This window comes from Myodes glareolus, chromosome 11 (genome assembly GCF_982192425.1).
Source record: "Myodes glareolus chromosome 11, mMyoGla1.1, whole genome shotgun sequence".
NCBI lineage: Eukaryota > Metazoa > Chordata > Mammalia > Rodentia > Cricetidae > Myodes > Myodes glareolus.
The window spans coordinates 50,088,456-50,111,522 of NC_142036.1; the positions used below are offsets into that span (position 1 = coordinate 50,088,456).

The following is a 23,067-nucleotide window of genomic DNA, read 5'->3' on the forward strand; positions in this document are numbered from 1 at the left end:
TGAATGTTTTTCCCCATCTTTCTAATCTTTTCTGTTGTAGCCCAAGTGTCAAACAGAGAAGTCAAGGAAGAATCCCACACACTTATATGAAGGTTCTTCCCCTTGCTCATTTCTTCCTCGTTCTCAAGCCAATCGAAGCTCCAAAAGATCAAAGGAACACAGAAGCAATTTGGAACTTAAAATGCGTAGTGACTGATACAGCCAACTGATGTACACGAGTCTAAAAAGAAACTGGCTACAAAAAGTGCATTTCCAAAAGAGTCAGGCTCTTTGCATTCCTCAACAGACTCTACACTCTCTCGAAGCTCAGGTGTCTACGCAACCATGCCAACTGGCTGGGCACTGGGTCAGCAGCCTTGTGTACACCCCACATCCTAGCACCAAGGCCATTGGCATAAAACCCAGCCTGGGACTAAGACCAAGTTCCGTTAAAGAAACACTCTACCTCCAAACAGATTTTCCAATAATGTATCTTGTGAGCCCTCTATCCCAGAAAACTACTATGGCATCCCTATGGGTTTTCAGAGCCTCAACAGTATGTACGCCAAGCTTTTAGAGTGGCCGTTCACAAAGGCAACCACAACTGTACGTTGGCTTGTTTACCCACGCAGTGGCTTTAGGCAAATATTTTATGTGTTTACGGCTGATGCTTCCCAGCAACCATTTTAATGCTGTAAGCTGATATTCCGTGGCTCGCTTAGCCTCCGGCTGTTCTGCTTTACTTAAAGCTGTTTCCGGATCTTCCGTTTACTAATTAACACTGTCGTAATTCTGTTACCACCTTAAAGATTTCTTTTAAATTTTATTATTATTATTTTTTATGTGTATGGGTGTTTTGCCTGCATTGGTTCTGTGTACTATGTGTATGCAGCACCCTCCCAGGTCAGAAGGGGGAATCCAATCCCTTGGGACTGGAGTTACAGATGGTTGTGAGCCACCATGTGGGTGCTGGGAATCAAACCCAGGTTCCCTGGGATAACAGCTGGTGCTCTTAACTGCGGAACCACCTCTCCAGCCCGAATTTTCTGAGGCACAATCTTTTCTTTCTTTCCTATTTTTGATATAGTGTTACACTGAGTAGTCTTGGTTGACCTGGATCTCACTTTGTAGACCAGGTTGGCCTTGGGCTTAGAGATCCACCTGTCTTTGCCTCCAAATAGTGGTATCAAAGGCATGAACTACCAGGCCAGCAAATATTTTCTTTCTTTAAATTTTTTTTTTCTAAGACAAGATCTTCTGAGTAAATTCGGAGCATGGGAGTCATGGAATAGGTTAGAAGGGGAGAGGGGAGGAAGGGAGCTGAGAAAAATGTATAGTGCAATAAAAACAATAAAAATAATAAAATTATTTTTCTATTTTTATCTACCCCACCCACTTTTCTTCCTTCATTTTTATATTTATTTTTCTGAATCAGGACTTGGGAGACAGAGGCAGACAGATCTCTGTGAGTCCCAGGTTAGCCTGCTCTGCAAAACAGCCCCAGGTCAGCCTGGACTACATGGTGAGACCTTCGTTTTTCTTTTTATTTGTTTTATTTTAGAGGCATTTTTAAATAAAAGGAAAAGAACATTTTATATTCTTCCAAGTGACCTTCCAAATTGTTGATTCAATCAGACAAAACTACCAGATACTAGAGGATCAGATTTTCTGATCTCCTCAGGAGGTCTGTAACTTTTACAAATGTAAACAAAAGAATAACAAAGCTGCTGTCTGAATTCACCTATTTTATGCGTTTGTTTTGAGACAGGGTTTCATGTAGCTGAGGCTAGCCGCAAATTCACTGTGTAGCCAAGGATGACCATGAACTCCTGACCTTCCTGCCTCTGTTCTGATTACTGAGATCATAGGTGCAAGCCACACGGGTTCATACCGTGCTCAGGTTGAACACAGGACTTCATGTGTGCCGAGCAAGCAACCCACCCACCGGCTGAATAGGTTCAAAGACCACCATTGCCAAACCCAAATTTTTATATAACCTTTAAATGTAGTTCAAATGAAGCACAATTTCAGCCATTTAGAGCCTGAAAGCTGCATTTTCCATCTGTTAGATACACCATGGGAAAGATAAGTCTATAAAATGCCTCTGCTGCCCTCTGGATCCAGGTTCTCCATTGTCCTGGGACATCATATAGACTCACATTCCTGCCAGGTCTGCCCACAGCAAGCTTGTTGAGTGCTACTGCCACCTGGTGGGCATGTCTTGTCTTTTCAGTGTCCCCCACTCTTCAAAATGGGTGCAAAATAGCAAGAGGTTGGGCATTCTGGTGGCGACCAAGCCATGGGCATGAGGTCTATCTGGTTGATAGCAATCCTTAAGGAGCTTGGGGACACTTGAGGTACAACTTAGTGCAGCTCTGATCTGTTGTGCTTAACTTCATCACCAGGGAGGTCGACCAGAAAGCCAGCGTCTGGGTAGACCGACTATTACAACTGACTAACAGGATTATCCCCAGCCCCATCACCTCCCCTTGCAAGTAGTTGCAGGTTGATGAAAGGGAAGTGGCCGGGCTACCCCAACCCCAGGACAGGTTCTTGCAGGAAGAGCTTCTGGTGGCAGGGCCAGTGCCTGAGGGACACTGAGACAGGAGGGAGATGTCTCCATCCCTGGTAAGAGGCCGAGGCTGGTCTGCTGGACACAGCCTGGGGAGATACCGTAAGCAGGCAGCAAAGCTCTGTTGTTGTGACAGCAGCCACACTGCTGAGGTGTCGTCATCCCAGCCCCTCCCTGGAGAGACAGAGAGCCCAACCTTTGGACTGAGCTGGCAAGCTATCCTCAGGGTGACTTCAGACAAGGAAGTTGATGTTCTCACTCCTCCCCAACCCGGAGCACAACAAGCACATCGGCTGACACACCGGGCCTCTAAGTTCTTTCAGGCAGTCTTCGAAATCTTACTACGTTCACTTTCGTTCTGATGAGCTAACTATCCATTCGCAACCTTGCGACCGTGGATAAAACCAGCAGCAAATGTCGAGCACAGTTTAATGCCAGACACTGTGAACTCATCTCATCCAATCCTCAGAAGAATTCTGTGTGCTAACCTACTCTGGCTGGAGGGGGAAGCATAAGGAGGCAAAGCAAACTGGTCCACGCTCACAGTTACTACAGCGGGGCTGGTTTTGGATTCTGGATTCCGGGCTGTTACTCATGGTCTGTCCCCTCAAAGGGGCTGACGACACAAAGAATTTCAGAGACTCAACGGTGAAAACTACCAGCCGAGGCCAAAATGAATTCGGTTCGGAGGCAGGGGAGACGCATACTGTCACTTTAAGAGCAATCTGCCCCATCTTGGCAGGAGATGGGTGACTAGGCAAGCCCTAACCTCCTGCCTGGCCGGCTTACCTGGCACCCAGCCAGCTCCTGTTCCACCACCTGCTGCATGTCTGGGTCTAATGTTTCCGGCTCAAACGCCACGTTGGCTTGTTCCAGCCACAGCTCCAGCTCGGCCACTTGGGTCTTGCAGACATGGAGGACTTCTGCAGGCTGAGGCCTACTTCTCTCCACTGTGGCTTCAAACGTGCCTTGCTCGTGAGGAAAGTCCAGAGGTGAAGCCTCAGTGGGAGGTGTGGCACCCTAAAACAAAGCCAAAGGTAATCCAGCAGTGAGAAGCCAGGAATCCAAGGCTTTTACAGAGGGGTTTGGAAAGACGTGGGAACCTGCAAAGCCCCTTCCCTCCCATTAAACGGAACAAAATAAGGACAGGAGGAGGAAGAAAGAAAAGAAAAATGCACCTCCACACTCATAGCAACACCCACGTGACCTGCCCGGCCAGGTTTCCAAGCAGCCAATCTGCATGTACACAGGTACGGTATTCCCGGGCACAGAGGTGGAGAATGGCAATCCCCGGGGGGCAGATGAGAGTGTGTGTGAGGGTGTGCATCTCAAACACTTCAGGGAAAGGGAACTGACCAGAGCTTAAAGTTGTATGACACCTGATGACGAAGCAAGGCTCACACTGCTGTGGACCCCATGCAAATGGAAACAAACAGACAATCAAAAAACCCCAAAAGCAAAGCCAATAACCCAACCACCACCACAAAAACAAACATGCCGGCAGGGCTAATAAAATACTGCAATCTGCCACACAATTGTAACATCTTCCCAAGCAGCAAGATTCGAGTTTTGTTTCTCTTTAGCCATCTAAACTTCTCTCTGTTCAAAACAGCTTGGGTCCAGTAATGAACTCCATGGAGTAACACACATTTTCTCTCTCCCCCCCAGAGAGAAATCCCTAAAATGGTTTTTGCTTTTCTAGACTCGCAAAGAATGGACTGCGTTAACGTGAAGTTTGAATACAAGCGTGATATAGCCTCTGTGTATGAAACCACTGGATTTCTTAGCAATACAGAAGCGAACTTTCTCCCGGATGTATTTGTTAGTTTCAGTGTGGAGGTAAGGATGATGTTGACATGGCAGACTTGCCTGACACTGTGGGACCTACCCTCCTCCTACCCTCTCCCTCTCCGAGAATGCTGAAGGACACTGGCCCTTCTAGAGAAATCTCTTCAGGAATACAGATTTGCATTCTGATCTGTAAAAGCACTGGTCTCCATACATTCTGAGTTAACTAGAACTAAAATCAATTGCAACATTTCCCACTGAAGATTGTGTGCTAACTTGTTAGCATCGATCTAATAAAGCACAATTTGGGACAAATGACAGAATTCCAATGGGAGCTGCTCAAAAACATAACATCCTACCTCAAAAATGTAACCTCGGAGGGGTCGTAATTTTCCTGACTCCCTGCTAACTTTACATGGACTTGTTCTTGTCTAGTAAAATGCTATTTCTTAGGTTTGGGGCATCCTCAGTGGTAGGATTTGCCTGGCATGGGAGAGGCCCCAAGTTTGATCCCCAGCACCCCTAACTCCCCCAAACAACAACAACACAACAAATAAAACCAATAGCTTTTCTCCTGCCTCCGTCTACCTACTTTTATAGCTTCCTTCAATGGTTACCTTCTGAAGGACGCCTTCTTTTTCTCCCAGTGTTTTCCATGAGCCTCCTATACCAGGCCCATCTCTGCTGTGGGCTTCGGTGGTCTTTGTTAAGGTAAAAGTCTGTGGGAATTACTGTCAGACATCAGTTTCTGGCCTGCTTAGTTATATAACTGATCAGTTACATAAATAACTGATTCGCTATTTCCCGGTTTTGGGGTATGACTATACCTTAGTGGCAAAGACATTGAAATCTCCTTTTTTTGCTGGCATCATCTGCTAATACCAACGGGTGAACCATCTTCTTAATTATCTTAATTATCATCCATCTTCTTAATTTACTCAAAATTTTATTTGACCACCTCTGGCAGGCCACAATTTTAAGCAGCAGTATTAAGCTGGTCTGCTTTCCGACTACCTTACTTAATGAGGAAGTGAGCAAGGTGGGTGACTAAGTGGCCTTTATTTAAACCTGAACAGAGTCCAAAGGTGGGGGGGGGCAGAAGGAAAAAAACCAATTACATGCAACCTCAGAAAAGCTGGAAGTGGCCTCAGGATTTTCATGTAGAAGTGTCCCCTATAGTCGTACTTTAAGTTCTGAACTCTGAGCAGAGGGACGGCAATCAGTTCATAGCCTCCCATCCCACCAAAGTATATCTGAGAAGAGCAGGCCTGGATGTGGGCCACTAGCACAAGGTCACAGGGCACTGGCTCTGTGACCTTCAAACCAGGAGTGTTTAGTAGGAACCTTGTTTGCCCCTGCATTATCCAGAAAATCCCATTCCTATCTCCCTCTCCAAGCCCCACCCACCCAGAGAGTCTCCGAACAAAGAGAAGGTGCCAAAGGGCCCAGTTATGCATTCTTGGAGGCTGTTGCAGCCTCTACCCCTGAAGTTGCCAGTCGCCCAAATCACAGTCGCACCCCCTGCCCCGCACCCAGCATTAAGTTTTTGACCATACCCAGCTTGTGGCGGGCAGACACGTCATCATCTCCTGGCCTATAACCTATATAATCTCCCAGCTTTTGTTTGTGGGAGCAGCTTCTTCAGCCCTGAGAGTTACTTTACTCAAATCAACCTGTTGCTATACTTTTTCAATCTTGGCTTACTGAGTTGGTGGAGAAACCTATTACAGGCCGCAGAAAATCTATTAAGAAGTCCTCAGTAATTTTTTGAAACAGCAACCCTGCTTTATCTTCTAGCCCTAAACCCTGGAGACAGAAACTATTTCAGTGAAGGTTTCATATATTGAATTGGGGGAGGGAGGATGCTAAAAAAAAAGGTTGCCACAAGTGTTTGCTACCAGATAAGAATTCTGTAGACTCTCTGATAATAAAAGATTCCTATCTTTTATTGGTATTACTTCTAATTAGTGAACGTGGTGCCAAAACCAGATCTGTATCTCACACCACAAAGCCTCTATTCCCAAGAACAGACGAGGAAACACACGCTTTGCTTTGAGAGTCTATTTAAACTGCCGGAGCCAACACCTAAATAGAACCATAATGCAATGGCTGATTTCAATGCGCTTTGCAATGTACAAATCCGTTTCTCCCCACAGTCTCACAAATTATCCAAGTTAGACAGCTGCTCTGGTTCGTCACTGATCTAAAGTGACCGTAAACTATGGGCTGTGACCCTCAGTGAAGTCCCACAAACGAATGTATATGTTATGAAAAATCCGGCAACATAAAAGGTTTCTGAACATGGAACTACCAAAAAAATCAAACATGAAATGAGGCTAGGGAGACGGATCCGTGGGTACAAATGATCGCCTCACAAGCCTGACGACCTGAGTTTGACCCCCAAGCCCCACTTAAAAAGTTGGATGCAGCAGCAGGAATCTATATTCCCGGCGCTCACTCCTAGGGAGAGGCGGAGGCAAGCCAGCAGGGCTGTCAGGAAGCTAATGGCTAAGAAAGACTAGATTCAACAAGGCTGAAGCTGAATAACTCCTGCTACCTAGAATACTTCTCTACCGATCAATAAAGCATGGCTCTCTTGGCTTTAAACAAACAAAACAAAACCCAAACAAGGTGGAAGGCAGGACCCAACTCTCAAAGACTGCCCTCTGGTTTCTACATATGCAACTTAGAATACATAGTGTCCAGGTCACATCAGGTGATCTCACTGAAACCTTGATTCTGGAACACACAGCAGGCACGTTACAATGTACATGTCATCACCATATACAACACCAACAAATGCCCCCAAAACACCTTGGCACAGATGCAATGTCACTGAATGGTATAAATTCCATATTGTTACTGTACCAAGCTTTCTGCTCTTATACCAACATAACAGTTTGTGAACCAGAACTCCTAGAGAGAAGCTGTGTTTGCAAAGACCATTTGATTAGAAATTGGAATGCCGAGGTCCAGGGCTAATCAACGTATCTCAGGCTACCTTTCACTGCCCTCTCCCCAATACCCATCCTCTGCCCACCTCTATGTCGGAACTAACTGACATTCTGTAACTAACAGATACAAACTTTTTGTTTGAAATCTACTAAGTTAGCAGACTACTGGTTTCCAACAGACAAACAAAAAACATTATCAGACAGCACCAGAGGCCCACAGCAAAGCCTCCCCATCTTTCTGTAACTGTCTCTCTGATGCTCTTGTAGGGTCCAGCCATGACAGGCTCAACAGAGACCACCCAGGCACCACCCAGGAATGGACCATCCAAGAGGAAAGTACATAATGTTCCAAAGGAAATACCTAACGTTCCAACCATTGTAGATAGCCTCACACGATGTCCCTTAGCCTAGCACACACCCATCCCCTTTCACCAGGACACCCCTAGACAAATATCAGCCAATCAGGGGTCTGAACCTTAGAAATCCCTCACCCCAACCTCTGCTATGATTAAAAAAAAAACATCATAACTGAGCTTGAGGCTCTCTGATTGTGCCAATGTGTTGAATAAAGGTTCTTTGCTTTCACATACGTGACTCAGTCTCCTTGTTGATTTTTTTGGGGACTCCACAATCTGGACATAACATTCTCACCAATGGATTTTAAACATGCCTTAATTTATGCCTTGCTGTAATATGGAAAACAAAGACTTCTAATTTTCCTACCATTACTCTGGAGCATCCGTGAACTTTATTATGTTAGAATAAACTCGTGGAGCAGAAACACACTACTAAGTGATGAGTGATTCATCAAAGGAATCAAGAAGAAAATGAAAAAATTTCTAGAATCAAATGAAAATAGAAATGACACCAAAAACCTATGGAATACAAGAAAGCAGTCCTAAGAAGAAGCTTACGGCTATGATTGCCTTCATTCAAAAACCAGACAGATCTCAAATAGCTTAGTGATCAGTACGCCAAAAGAAATTTAAGATCAGTGCCGAAATTAATGAAATGGAAATAAGCAAAAACAATACGAAGAATTAATGCTCTAACTGTATACATGTGTGCAGGTCTCTGTGTGGGCACGTGCTCTTGTATGTCAGTACCCAAAGAGATCAGAAATGTTGGATCTCATTGGAACTGAAGTTACAGGTGGTTGCGAGCTGTCCAACATGGGTGCTGGGAACTCAACTTAGGTTCTCTAGAAGGACACTGTGTGCCCTTAACTGCTATACCATCTCTCCAGCATTGAAAGGTTGGCTCTTTGAAAAGATTTAAACAAAACTGACAAAAATCTTAGCAAAATCAGAGCAAGAGAGGAGAGATTACAAAAGATACCAATGAAATTCAAAAAAAATCATTAGAAAATACCTTTAAAATTTATGAACAACTGAATTGGAAAATCTAAAATAAATAAACAAATTTCTTGATGGGTATGATCAATCAAATTTAAACTGACATGAGATAAGAAATTTGAACAGATATATAACAGGACATGAGATGAAAGCAGTAGAAACAAAATAAAAGTCCCCCAGTTGAAGACTCCCGGGCAGATGGCTTTGGTGCTTTCTATCAGTCCTTTAAAGAAGAACTAATATCAATGCTTAGCAAATGAACCCAAAACCAGAAACATAAGGAATGCCACCAAGATCTTCTTATGAAGCTAGTATGACCCGGATACTAAAACAGAGAGAAATAACAGCAACAACAAAAAGAAAATTCTAGAGCAATTTCCGTAATGAACAAAGGTATAGAAAATTTCAATAAAATACTTGCAAATTAAATTCAAGGACACATCCGAACCATCAGTTACTTGAGCAAGTTTGCTTCATTTCAGAGAAGCAGAGATGGCTCAAATACATAAATCAAGAAACATAACAAACCACATGAATAGATTAAGAAACAGAAACCTCATAATCATCTTTATAGATTTGGAAAAGGTTTTTGACAAAATTCAAATCATTTATGATAAATGCCCCCACGGAAACCAGGAATCAAAATTCCAACGCCATTCTTATCTTCTAATGTGTGTGTATGTGTGTGTGTGTGTGTGTCGTACCTGCATATGTGTGCAGGTGTGTTAGCCCACACATATGCACACAGAGGAGAGTACAAGATGCTAGGAATCTTCTCTACTACTCTCTGATTTATTGCCTTGAGACAGGGTCTTTCAATCAAAATTTGCCATTTTGGCTATGCTGGCTGATTCTGCCTATTTCTGCCTCCCAATGTTGGGGTTATAGGTATGTACAGCCATGCCTTAAAAAGAAAACTCATGGTTGATGAGGATTTGAACTCAGGTCCGCATGCTTGCACAAGTAAGCACTTTTACCCACTAAGCCATGTCTTTAGACTCTATTTTGTTTTCAGTCTCCTGTAACTCAGGTTGGCCTTGAACTTGCTTTGTAGCTGAGAATGACCTCGAACACCTGATCCTCCTACCTTTGCCTCCCATGTGCTGAAATTACAGAGGTGCCATAAAAACATGAAGGTTTTATGAAGTGCTGGAATCAAAGTCAGGGCTTTATACACACTAAACAAATATTCCACCAAATGAGCTACACACCAGACCTCAGCATCGACTATGAGGAAATCAAAATATAAACTCTAGAAAGTGTGAAGAAGCTCTGCATCCTGCAGAGTCCAGCTCAAGATGCATTCTTTATGTAAAATAATCAAGTATGTAAATCTCACTAGCATGCAAATTTGTGTTCACATTTTATTAACAGTAAAACTATATGGATACCAAAGAATCGTGGGGATTTTTTAAAAAAAAAATTTAGTGTGCATGCGCACATACATGTATATGTAGAGGCCAGAGGAGGAGCGCTGGTGTGTCCTGTTTCATCACTCTTCACCTCACTCCCTTGAGGCAGGGTCTCTCACTGGAGTAGGAGCTAAGCTGAAGATAGCAGTCCCAGCTATCCTCTTGTTCCTACCCCCCAGAGCCAGTGTTATAAGCGTGTGCAGCCACGTCTGGCTTTTTCTGTTGGTGTTGGGGATTCAAACTCAGGAACCTGCGCTTGCCATCTCTTTCACCTTCAAAGAATTGTTTTAAAATACATTTGTGATTTATTATCGGTAAATACCTGATGCTTTACCTATTCTATACACCTGTGTACCCAGGTTGAGTAAATCTCAGGCACAGAAGGGTCTTGAGTAGAAGCTCAAAAGTTCTGACCTATAGCAAAGGACTTCACTTAAATCTCAAGTTCTGACCACTAGGAAAGGACGTCACTTAAATCTCAAGTTCTGACCTATAGGAAAAGACATCACGTAAATCTCAAGTTTAGTTTTCTGACTATCGCTGCGTCTCATGGCAAAATCTCCTTTAAACATATCCTTAATATGTCATTCAATTCTAAAAATACCTGCACATCTTCCACACATATCGTAACTGCAGTAACGGCCTGCAGTACAATGCCTAACAGCATACATATAGATCTAAAACAAGACTTAGAGTCACATATTTCTGTATTAAATAGTTATTTTCATGAAAGATGGATAAAAAATGACTCAGAATTTTCTTAAGAATAGTGTAATTTTCACCTGGTCAGAGCTCTTAACTTCTAAAATAAGAGACGGAGGCTGGTACAGGACCGAGACATGGCTGCCATCTCTATGGAGACCCTCTCCTGAGCAGGGTGTGCAAATAAGATGGAAATGGATCCAGGCAGGAGAAAGAAGAGCTTAGGAATCACCAGAGCTGTTCCTGCAGTGGCCAGAGGTGACATTGAACTGATTTTTCTCTTTTCCAAGAACCTATCATGATCTGGGTGTGGGAGTATAAGTATGCAACTCTAGCACTGGGGAGGTTAAGTCGTGAAATACAGCATATCCAAGGTCAGTCTGAATTACAGTGAGCTTATCTAAAAAACAGACAAAAACAAACAAACAAACAAACAAAACTATCCAACCAACCAAGAAACCAACAAACCAACCAAGAAATCATCAACCAAGAAACCAAATACCAGGAAACTGACCAACCAAGAAACCAATCAACCAACAAACCAAGAATCCAATCAACTGATCAACTAACCAATCAACCAACCAACCAACCAACCAAGAACCAACCAACCAAGAATCCAACCAACCAAACAACCAAGAGACCAACCAACCAACCACCCAACCAACCAAAGACCCCACAAAAGCTGTGTTAAGAAGCAAACAGAAGCATTTAATTCACAGTTGACAGCCTTCCAGTTAAACACTCAAGATTCTAAATCAGGAGACATAAAGAACTGGATTTCAAACTTAACCCTGATACTTAGTAACTATAAGGTCCTGGAGACTTAACAGCTTTAAGCCTCAACATCTCCACTGTCAAGTGGGCTGGTGTGGGGATTAAGAAAGATAATATAAAAACCTCAGTGTGTGGCTCACTGAAAGCATTCCCTCAATTTTATGGTATTCTCCCTTTTCTCTTTTTTCTTTTCAGTGGTACCATGTTCAGGGCAAAAGACTTTACAGAGTAACCATACAAGAGAAGTATACAGAGTAAGCAGAATTTCTACTAGAGCTAAACACAGCAAAAACTGTGTTTTATATATATATATATGTATATATATACACATACATATATACACATATATACATACATATATATTTATTTATATCACATAGGTTCTTCCTAATACACACCACACACACAGATACCGATTGTGTGTGGGGTACACATGCCACAGCAAGTGTATGGAATTAGGAGAACAGTTCTGCAGACCTGGTTTTCTCTGACTTTTATGTGGGTTTGGGGAACTGTTCTCACATTGCCAGGTTGTGCTGTACTGCCGTCTGTTGGTCCTACATACCATTTTTAACTGTCTTAAGAACAGACGAGGGGCCAGAGAGATGGCTGTTTACAAGCGTTTGTTCCTCTGGCAGAGGACCCAGTTTCAGTTCCCAGCACCTACATGGTGGCTCTCATCTGTGACTCCATTTTCAGTGGATCGGACGCTTTCTTCTGACTTCCGAGGGCAACGCATGCATGCGGTACACAGCCATACATGTAGGCAAAACATCCATATGTAAAATAAATATAAATAAATCTAAAAACTAAAACAACCAAACAAAAAACCCAGACCAATTCTGGCTTGCAAAGTTAAACATCCATAAAAAAGAAAAAAAAACAGGCCAACAATTTCCCTGGACTTATGTTAAGTACTGCCAGTGGATCTGCCCCCCTGACATCTGTCACCTTGCTGGACAGTACTAGAGAGATGGAGAATGGATGGGAAAGGGACAAAGAGTAATGATAATTTGATAGCCAGTGTTTATTTTTGTAAAAACAGGCAAAAGATTGAGGGTAAAGACATATAAGCATAACCCCATATGAAAAGACTTAAAAAAAATGGCAAAGCACCCCTGGGTCTCTTTCAGGAGCTATGTAGTGAGACCCCTGGAGCTTCAGGTCCACTCAACTCAACCAGCGGGTCGAGCCTAGAAACAGTGGCCTGCGGGGACCTTTCTTGAGAACTGCGGTGGGTTTCAAATTAGGAAGCTGGAAGGGAATGTTCTGGGGCAACTCCTTACTCGCTTCTGTAGTTCCTGTAGTTTACCCTCTGAATCTGATCCTCCTTTGTAAACATAAGGTAGGTATTAACTGGCCTCTTAGAATCTCCCGATTAAGCAACAAAGAGCATAAACGCCTTTTCTCAGCAATCCCTTGGTCAATACGCGTTATTCTCCATTTTCACCGCCTCCATGTGCTGTGCGCACAGATTAAACACTTAGTCATTAACTCAACAACTATCTCAGGCTGACAATCGATGAGCAGGTGGGAAACATAAATACCAGAGGACCGCACACGTGAGGAGGCTGGCCTTCGCAGGGGGCTCAGCACACAAAGCACTGCAGACGGCAGACAACAGTGGGCAGCCATGGGTGCCTGTCTGGGAACCAGAGCAGCCAGCTTGCAGGTGACAGGCAGGGTCTTACCTTTGCAGTTTGGCTGCGCCTCGGGGCAGGTGCTGGGCCTGGCTCAGTGCTTCCCGAGTCTGGTGCAATAATGTGCGCCATGGAAGCGTCACAGGTGCTAATTCTCCCATCTGCCTCCTGTGGAGAAAAAAAAAATCAGCTCCTGGCTAGGCTCCAGCCTGCTGCCAGGAAGCTCCTCTTCCTCAGCTGCTCACTTACAATTTGCCTGCTTGCTTGGGAAGTCGGGTACATCAGTTAGTTCATTGTGTATACATACATCTTTGAAAGTCTTTTGGCTGTAGTGTTTTTTAAAAGGACTTATTTACCTTATTATATTATTATATTTACGTGTATATACCTGTGTGAGACTATGTCAACCATGTGTGTATAGGACCCTGTCTCAAAAAACAAACAAACAAACAACAACAAAAAACTAGGCAAGGAAGGCAACTCTGTTGAATAACCAACATTATTCACTCTTTAAAACTATGGCTTTTAAAGTGTTCTCAATAAACTCACGATAAATATGTGAGGTAATGCATATATAAATGAATTTGATTTAGCCATTTCACAATACAGCCATATTTCAAAGCATCATGCTCTATAATCCTAAGCGTGTATAATTTTGTCAAAAAAAAAGTGGCAGAAGCATTTCCTGATCTAATCATTCTTTCAAGCAAATCCTCTGATTTGCTGTCTCTTATTTTTAGTCTTCATACGGGCCACTGTGAATGAAGACTTGGAGATGCTGAGGGCCAGGAGAATAAAGAGGATCATGGGGAGAGAGCTCAGGCATTAAAGAGCTATGACAACCCCCTGGTGACTCCCCCAGTTACCTGCACAATGGTGGCGGAGGTTGAGGATGCCCCATCCTCCTCCAGGTCCTTGCTATGCGTCCACGGAAGAGCCCAGGATGCAGACGGTGGCTCTGCCCTCCCATGTCCATCCTAAGACAAAGGGAAATATTTCCTTTTCATCACCAGAGCACTACTCAGCTCCTTCAAACAAGACTCCACCTATTGGGCAACTTTGCCATGGGCCCTGTTCTCCTCCTACCCTGTGCTCCATATATTGCCTTCACTAAATCATGTCTCCAAATGTGGATGCTTCTCTTGGCCCTAACACAATCCACAATTTTCTTTATTAAAGAGTAATAAACTCACGTCCCACAAAGGGGATCAATCAAAATTTAATCTGTTTTGGTAACTGTAAGCTTAAATGGGGTCATTTTTTTTTCTTGTCAGGAGCTCTCCTGCAACTGGATGAACATGAAATTTTTGATGTTGTTAAAGACAAATTCTCTGCGTGTAGCAGTTCAGAAGCTTGTAAACACCTGAAATGAAAATGTGTGTGTCTTCTTCCTGGGCCCTGGGTCCTCCTCTAGACTTGCAGTTTTTCCACCACAGAAGGATATAATTAGACTGTGAATTTGAAGCTGTCTGGTGGTCGGAGTACAAAGTAAACTGTTTTCCTTCCCCAATTCATTACACCAATTACTAGTGACATTCAGCAGGACAAAAGGTCTGCCCTGTGTGACAATGGAGCCATGAAATCATCTACGAAATGAGCAAAGACTGTCTTGTGTTCATACCTAAGTCCTATAAACTACTGGCTACTGCTAGTTTCTTCTTTGAGCATAAGAGGTGCGACGCTGGGTTTTGAGTTATGACATGGAAGCTGGTACCAAGGTTAAGTCTTTTTCAGTCACTTTTAACGAAGCAGTAAGGATCAGCTATATTAGCTGTAAACGCAACTCACATCCTTGACAATACCACTCTAAAACAAAAAGAAATCTCAGATAATGCAAAACAACTATCTGCTAAAAACCACACCAGATCTCACACTCGCCAAGTTCCAGAGAGCACTTAGGCGGGGTGAACATAAAAGAGGACTCTCTTACACAAACAAGCACCTCTAAATGAGACTTATTCCATTCTCCCATGGCAAAGTGGGTTTAGACAAACCTAGCAATATTAATAATCGATTAAGTACTTCGGTCTCAATTTGAAGAAATCGACATTAACTTTAAAAGCCTTAGGTTTTCAGTTGTCTTCTTTGACATTCACTTTGAGATGTGGTCCTTGCCAGTTTTAACAAGAAGACTGTTTCCCTGGACACTAGAGAGATGGCTCAGCAGTTAAAAGTATGTAGTATTCTTGCAGGGACTGATTTGATTCCCAGCACCCATTCTGGGACCTGTAACTCCAGTTCCAGGGGATCAGGTACCCCTGGCCTCTGAAGACATCTTTATTCATGTCATGGGTATGTACACACACACACACACACACACACACAAACCCTGGCAGATAATCTAAAAAATAATAAAATAGATCCTTTTTTAAAAAAACAGAAAAAAAATTGTTTTTCCTTACTTCACTCTTCACGGAGCTTTCTTCTGCCTCCTCCTTGACCGCTGGCAGGAAAGACATGGAGCTTGTTCTGGTCAGCTAAAAGACACAGCACAAGAGCACCTGTAGGCAGGCTGTGGACTAGCCTCACATCCTGGCCTGGTTGCATTTTTAAGTAACTAAATCTTTATACATTGTCCCAAATGTCCACCCACGCCTGAAGTCTCTGGGCCTTGCGCCTTTCGGTTCTCCCAGCCAAACATCTCGCCTGTGGAATCCTTTTCATTTGCATGATGCCCACGGCCCCACCCCCAAACAACTGGAGTGTAGTTCCTTGATACAGACTCCAGTGGTCTCCGATGCTGAACCACGTTCGAGTCTGCAATGGGGCGACTAGTCTAAGGCAGATGCTTCAGAAGAGATGCCCTCCCACAGGTGCGTGGAATTTCATAAGCGTTGTTTTCAGGTGAGTTCAGATGCAAGAATGCTGGGTTGGGCTCAGGGCAGACACGCCCTGAGGATCTGAGCTCACTAGTAAAGGGCCTCGAGTGGAATATTTCCACTGAAAAAATTCCTTTACTGTGGATGGCGACATCGCGGGTGGTTCCGGTGGAAAGTTACCCATTCACTCTCCCGTGGAATGTGAGACCAGCACTAAGCGGAAGCCACACCTACCTTCCTGTCTGAGGCACCCCGCTCGGCGACCCCGCCCTCTTCTGAGGGCAGCTCATCTCCCTCTCCTCCTTCCTGCTGCTCTTGCTCCAGATGCTGGTGAAGGTTCAGTACGGCCGCCTTCAAGCCCACCAGCAGATCTGTCTTCTTCTGGTTGAGATTCAGAATCTGCTCTTCCAACCCTTCCATCTCTCCCTGTACAGAAAGAGTTGTGGGCATCATTTGAGGGAAACTGAAGAGACTTCTGGATGCTCCCTTTGGGATAAAAGATGCTTACTGCCTTGGTCTAAGGCTACTGGGTTTCGTAAACCCAGCAGCTACTTCCTGGCACAATATGGTTCTTTGCCCTGGTTGGCAGGCCGAAGCACCTGTATAGGATGTTTAACCCGTAGGGTTCCTTAACTCCTCACGGGCCTGGCAAAGCAGGAGAGGCTCTGGGGGCTGAAGACAGCATGGGAACTCGTAACAAGGTCCACAGGTGACTGATGTGTAGCCAGGGCAGGGAGCCTGTGCCATAGTAGCTAACCACAGGACTCACAGAACCAGAATCCCCAGGCCGAAAACCACAAGCCAGCACTTTGATGAACATATACTTCCTACTTTGCACACAGACTATTGCAGATACAGGAGAGTCTTAAGTCTTAAGCATTTGAAAAGCCCCAAGATAAAATAAAATTAGACACCCGATTTTTCATTATCTTTGAAGAGTCTTTGATACTACTCTTTTGTTTACTTTGTCTACATTCCAAGCATCCAAAAAAAAACTTAATTAAAAGAAGGTAACTCATTTGCAGTGACATTTACTCTGGGAATGATGGATGGAAAGATAATTCCAAGCTATATAACATTAACTTCACGAACCATTATTAATATGTACAAGTAAGTTTTCCTAGATACGGAAAAGCCCACTGTCTGCCTATTAGGATTACGAAATTATAGAATTCTGGATTTAGTAGGAATTGTGGGTAGCGGCTATTCTGACCCTCCAGAACCCTTCACCTGAGTTCCTTTTCAGAAATCTTGCAGTCATTCAAAATTTCTCCCTGCCTGGGGTGTAGCTCCAGTGGCAGAGTGCTTGCTTGCTTAGCATGTATGTTATCGTTAATTCCATCTCAAGTACACACACACACACACACACACACACATTTCTAAGACATCTCCCCTAAACTCTGCTTTTAATATTCATAAAATCATTAAATTTTTTATGCATGCATGTCCATGGATACATGTGCACATATGTGCCAAGTCCACCTCAGAGTCATCCATCCTTAAAAACAAATAAACAAGAACAAAAACAGACCACCCCCAGGATCTTACTATGTAACTGGCTAACTCACTATGTAGACCAGGCAAGTCTCAAACTCAGAGATCTGTCTGCCTCCCTTTGGCATGCTGGGATCAAAGGTGTGTCGAAAGACCAAAGACTGGTCTATCAATCTTATATTTTGAAACAGAGTCTTACTGGCTAGAACCCAACAAGTAAGTTAGGTTGACTGACCAACAGGGTCCAGGAATCTCCCTGCCTCTGCCTCCCCAGGCTATGATTACAAGCACAGGCCACAACATTGGTCTTTGTTGTTTTGTTTTGTTTTCATGTGGGATCTGAGGATTGAAACTGGGCTCACAAGCACAGTCACCAACCAAGCTACCTCATTATCTCCCAAATCATCGAATTTTTACACGCGCGCACACACACATACACACATACACACACACACACACTAATATATCACTACACATAAGAGAGAGTTCTGAAGTCTAGAGTAGGAAGGCCATTTCTATCACATTGCAGCTAGTGAGCGACAGGGACAAACCCATGCTTTCCTATGACTCATGGGCTCTGGCATGCACAGCTGAACTAATACCCATAGTCTACCTGCAGGGAAAGTTCCCTCTTGGCAGAGTTAACTCTAAGTTGACTATGGTTCATGTTCCACTTTTAATTGAACGTCACACTTCAGCTGAAGATGCCCCCAGCAAAAGCAATGGCACAGCCCTTAGAATAAACTCAGGGAAACAGTGACCTGTTTTACGTAGGCACAGACAGGCACCAAGCCACCATCTGCACAGCGGTATCCGTAGCCCACTGAGAGCTACTAGTGGTGTCCAAAGCTGAGAATCACAGCTCCCGACGTTAAAATCATAATGTTGCTTAAATGACACTGACCATTTTCACTATGTTGGCACTTATACTGAGGGCACAGAAGGAACGGTGGCATCTTTTATGAATTGAGGTTGGTGACACCAATTATGGTAGGAAAAGCTTGCCAATCTCATTTGAAAATGCCCTTGAAGCCGGGTCATGGTGGTGCACGCCTTTAATCCTAGCACTCAGGAGGCAGAGGCAGGTGGATCTCTGTGAGTTCGAGGCTAGCCTGGGATACAAGAGCTACTTCCAGGACATTCTCCAAAAGCTACAGAAGAAACCCTGTCTCGAAAAACCAAAAAAAAAAAAAAAATGTCCTTGATAGAGACATACATGTTGGGGATCATGGGGATCAGTAGTAGAGTGCTTGTCTAGCTTAGGCGATGTCCCATAGTCAGTCCCCACATTGCACACCTGAAAGCATCTTTAATATTAGGGTGACAAGATGGGAGGTGTGTGTAAACCATTGTGCTGTGTCCCAAGTACAATGACTAAAAAGTATTTCTAGGAATGTGTATGTTGTGAGCTTTTCCTCACAGAAAATTATTTTTACATGAAATAAGAGCTGATAAGCTTATGCGTTTCAATGAGATTCAAGAGCTTTCTCAAGAAGCACATGATACATACTGACTGTAGAAACACATGGACTTTGGAAGTGACACGTGACTAAGGCAGTATTCTTTAAATGACCCAGTGTGGCATGATAACATCATCTGTGGTTAGGAGACACAGCACAGTCACAGTGCACAGAGGGGAGGAACCAAAGTAAGAAAATGAAGACCTCCCTGACAAGGCCTCAGATCCCACTCACAGTTAGCCCTATTTCCTGTTTGTTGAGTTGCAGTGTAGCGTTAAAAAACAACAACAGCCGGGCTGTGGTGGTGCACGCCTTTAATCCCAGCACTTGAGGCAGAGGCAGGCAGATCTCTGTGAGTTCGAGGCCAACCTGGTCTACAAGAGTAAGACCTTGTCTGCCACCATCACATCAAAAAGATCAGCAATCAGATATGAAGTGGACAGTTTTACTCTCTTGAGCAAATCACTGTGGTTGGTCCACCTCATAAGTATCACAATTACGGCAAATCATCTGGAAGCGCTGAGGAAGACCTCTACTTTTTCTTGGGTCAGTTCTATTTGCCCCTTCTATCTTGATATTGCCAGCCAGGTGCTCTCCCTGTCTCTTGGGTCCACCAGGGCTCATGCATACCATACGCCTGTGTTGTGCGATGTGCCCCAAATACTTGTCCTATGTGTGATTCCCTTTATTTTTATTTACACAACAAAAACTCTTTGAAGTCCTGAGTTCTGAGGTGTTTGAAGAAACATGGTACCTGTTGGGGACTATGGACCCCCAGACCCTGAATTTCCTGTAAACAACTTGTTTTCCTATGCTAGTAGCTGCTCGGAGCAAAACAACTGTTTCCCTGTGTTTGTAGCTGCTCTGAGCACAAACCCTGATGGCAGGGGAGTGATTTCTGATGGGTCTGCAGCTAAAAGATCCCAAGAGCTGGGGCATGGCCATAGCATTATATAAGCTGCCCCTGAACACAATAAAGGGGGCATTCTTGTTTCAAGGATGACCCGCGTCTGTGTCTCTTTGTGTGTTTAAATCTCTAGCCCCTTACCCGACTCATGAATGGTTCTGTAGTGCAGGTGGTATGCTACAGGCGTAGTACCACAGTACACAAAGTACAGGTGGATGGTACAGATACCATCATCCTACTGAGTCGCTTACTCTCAGCCTGTATTATTCGATTCAGCAGTAATGGGCTGTGACCTGGAGCCTCTTAACTTTTAAGCAAGTTGCCCTTAGTCTCCCAGTTAGCAGATGGCAAAGCCTTGTCTTAAGAACCACATTAACTGCCTGCACGTGTCCATCGGATGGCAGGAAAAACATAGCTCTTGTCCTTGGACTCTATCACATTGTTTCAGTACAGATATACCAATATAAAACCAAAGACCAAAAAGGCCCTACCCAGAGAGTTTTACGGCACTAAAATATAGCCTGCTATCTACGATCCATCATTATAACCATGGCCAGAGTTTCATTACCTCTGAAGTCCAGCCAGCCTGACTCTTACTCCAATACACTAGACCAGGGTATCCAAACCTCATCATCTCCTTGGACACAGAGAAAACACAAACCAAGACGCACCAGGCTGAGAGTGTGGGCACCTTAGAAGCCCCACCACAGGGTTTAGAAGCGGTGGCCTGCTTAGTTACTAGGACTAGATCTAAAGTTTAGGGGTCATAATGGCATATTGATGACACCACAGAGCCACCATTTCATGAAATAAGACTGGAAAGAAAATAGTTTCCATTGTAAAACAGATGTCAGGCATAACACTGTCATACTACCAAAGATTCTAGACCCCACGGCTAAAGCCAGAGTGTCTGGGATGAATGGACAGATGAGTGAACCAGACATACCTGTAATGAGGGCAGGTCAGCAACTTGCTCTCGTGACACATGTTCCGGGGAGAACTCAGCTGGATAATTATTTAGCATCTGTTTCAGATTTTCTATTTCGCCATCACATTCAGCCGTCTGTTTTATGACAACCTATAAAATAACACCCATTGCACCGAAGAAGAGTCACTGTTACCATCTAAGGAATAAACAAGCTGTATTTGTTATCATCAATCCCATCACAAGTTCCAATAAAATGCAGAGACTCTGTACCTACAGATTCCAATAGGAAACAGAATCTTTGTTTAATAATAAACTTTATATTACTTTGTATGTATTATGTGTATGAGAGGAGTGGGGATTGTCCTGGTGGAGGCCCGAGGACAGCATGCAGGAGTCAGTTCCCTCCTTCCACCTTGTGTATTCATAGATCAAACGTCGGTGGCCAGGCCTGGCAAGCAAGTGCCTTCACCTACTGAGCCATCTTACAGGTCCCTGAATATCCCTGTACTTTATATTTGTATTCTCAATAAATACAAATTCCAAATATCACCCGTATTTATAGTCACAAGCTAGAGAGCAAAGTTTGCCATGCTGGAGCCTAATTTACCTGCTCTACTAGACTCAGGGAGCCTCAGTAGGGCTTGGGGTACAGGTCTGATTAAACACTCTTAGCTTCTTATGCTCCTATTTCTAGTCTAGGGGGCTTATTCAAGGAAGTATTTTATAGCCTGCTAACAAAGTTTCTAAGTCTTATGAAATTACTGGTATGTCATGTACACCATTTAATAGAGTTTCAGAATTACGTGTGTGCATGTGCACACATGCACCTTATACCTTTCTATGGGACCTAGGAATCAAAATCAGGTTACCAGGCTCGCCAGGCAAGCTTCTGTACCTACTGAGCCATCTTGCCGACCCCATATATTTACTACGCTAATATGAAACGCACGTGGTGCTCTCCACCAACAATGGTGACATGCCTGATCCTGAAAGCACAGAGTGCATTATTTGACACTATGGTGTATTTGCCCAGTGCGACATCCTCCCTGATGTCCTTTAGAGACAGTGATGTGTGCCTCATGAGTATAGTCTGAAGCTTCCAGAGCAGGATGAGTTTGCTGAATGCGGCAGAACTAACCAGAACCTGCCATGGACTCTAATGTTTAGGGAACAGTATGATGAGACTAAAAAACAAAACCAGACTTCAAAAGAGACTCTAGATATTGCTCTGGTGTGCTTCACACAGACGCAAAATGTCTTTTGAAATGACACAGTTTCTGGTGAACGCATAATCCTTCTTGGTATTTAAAAACAGTATTTAACCATAGTTTTAGCTGCAGGCTGGAATGAGTTACTATATTTGCTGCACACACCTGTTCCCATGCTCGCAGCAATGGGGGACATCCTTTTAGTCTCCACCAAAGTCATTTGTCTTACTTTCCACAACGAGGGGACTTGTCCTATCTCAAGTGGGAACTAAAAGAAAGGTACCATATTCTAAAAAGTTTCATTACCAATGGCTGACTTGCTTTGAATACATGAGAGGCACATGTGATTCCCCCATACACAGTGAGATGGAAAATTTTCAAAGCAGTTTGAAGCCTAACTTGACAGAAAAGTAGATACAACCCCCCTGGACCACCCCCTTTTCTTCTTCTTGAAGAGGTCACTTTAAAAAGCACAGTTAGGGTTATTCTCTGGTCCTGACCAAAAACCCAATAGGACAGAAGAGATTAAAAATGATACATCAGATTTGATCCTTTGTCCTTCGCTTACAAACTATTACTAAAAAGATACCCTCTCTGGGTCTTAGGAGGAAAACCACCTCAGTTGATCAGTAGCCACATCAGAGGACTGTTAAGCTTCAAAGCAGGGAGCACAGGATCCCCCAGTTTTAGAGGGTCAGGATATAAAGGGAATTGTAGAAGAAGTAAGATACAACACTTTCCAAAGCAAGAGGAAGCGCGTCTCTGCCAAGAGGAGGAGATTACCCCTGGGGTCCAAGATTCTTTTTAACAATTTCTGTTCTATGGGAGTGGCTGTTGCCCTAGGGATATAAACTACAATCATTCTGACTTGAGAGTAGTGGAGTAACAAGCTTCTGGAGGGGGGAACCCCCCTGAGAGGGATAGGAAAATACCATGATAAGGAAGAGACCCTCAAGATGGAGAAACAACAGAGGGTTCAAAAATTAAAATTCTTGACTTATTGCATAGGAACTAAACTTGACGCTAGTTAACTCTTCTGTCTTCTATTTAAGACTTCCAACACACGTCTCCCTGA

The 23,067-nt window shown here is 43.7% G+C and overlaps 1 protein-coding gene and 1 long non-coding RNA gene across 5 annotated transcripts in view; one reads left to right on the plus strand and one right to left on the minus strand.

The window, feature by feature from the left end:
* Syne2 (spectrin repeat containing nuclear envelope protein 2) overlaps positions 1 to 23,067 on the minus strand; it is a 296,837-nt gene that overhangs the window by 92,599 nt on the left and 181,171 nt on the right. For all 3 annotated transcript variants that reach the window (XM_087911749.1, XM_087911748.1, XM_087911747.1), the window contains exons 61-66: positions 20,803 to 20,934; positions 16,230 to 16,421; positions 15,579 to 15,653; positions 14,043 to 14,153; positions 13,228 to 13,344; positions 3,341 to 3,571 (exon numbers count right to left, since the gene is read on the minus strand). In XM_087911749.1, the coding sequence (XP_087767875.1) occupies positions 3,341 to 3,571; positions 13,228 to 13,344; positions 14,043 to 14,153; positions 15,579 to 15,653; positions 16,230 to 16,421; positions 20,803 to 20,934 (858 nt within the window). The remainder of the gene's footprint in view (positions 1 to 3,340; positions 3,572 to 13,227; positions 13,345 to 14,042; positions 14,154 to 15,578; positions 15,654 to 16,229; positions 16,422 to 20,802; positions 20,935 to 23,067) is intronic.
* LOC148120505 (uncharacterized) lies at positions 3,567 to 7,887 on the plus strand. Of its 2 annotated transcripts, XR_015739235.1 has the most exons (3): positions 3,567 to 3,801; positions 4,254 to 4,390; positions 7,561 to 7,887. It is a non-coding gene; the product is annotated as an uncharacterized LOC148120505 (long non-coding RNA). The 2 variants fall into 2 exon arrangements; XR_015739234.1 differs by lacking the exon at positions 7,561 to 7,887 and having other exon boundaries at positions 4,254 to 4,910.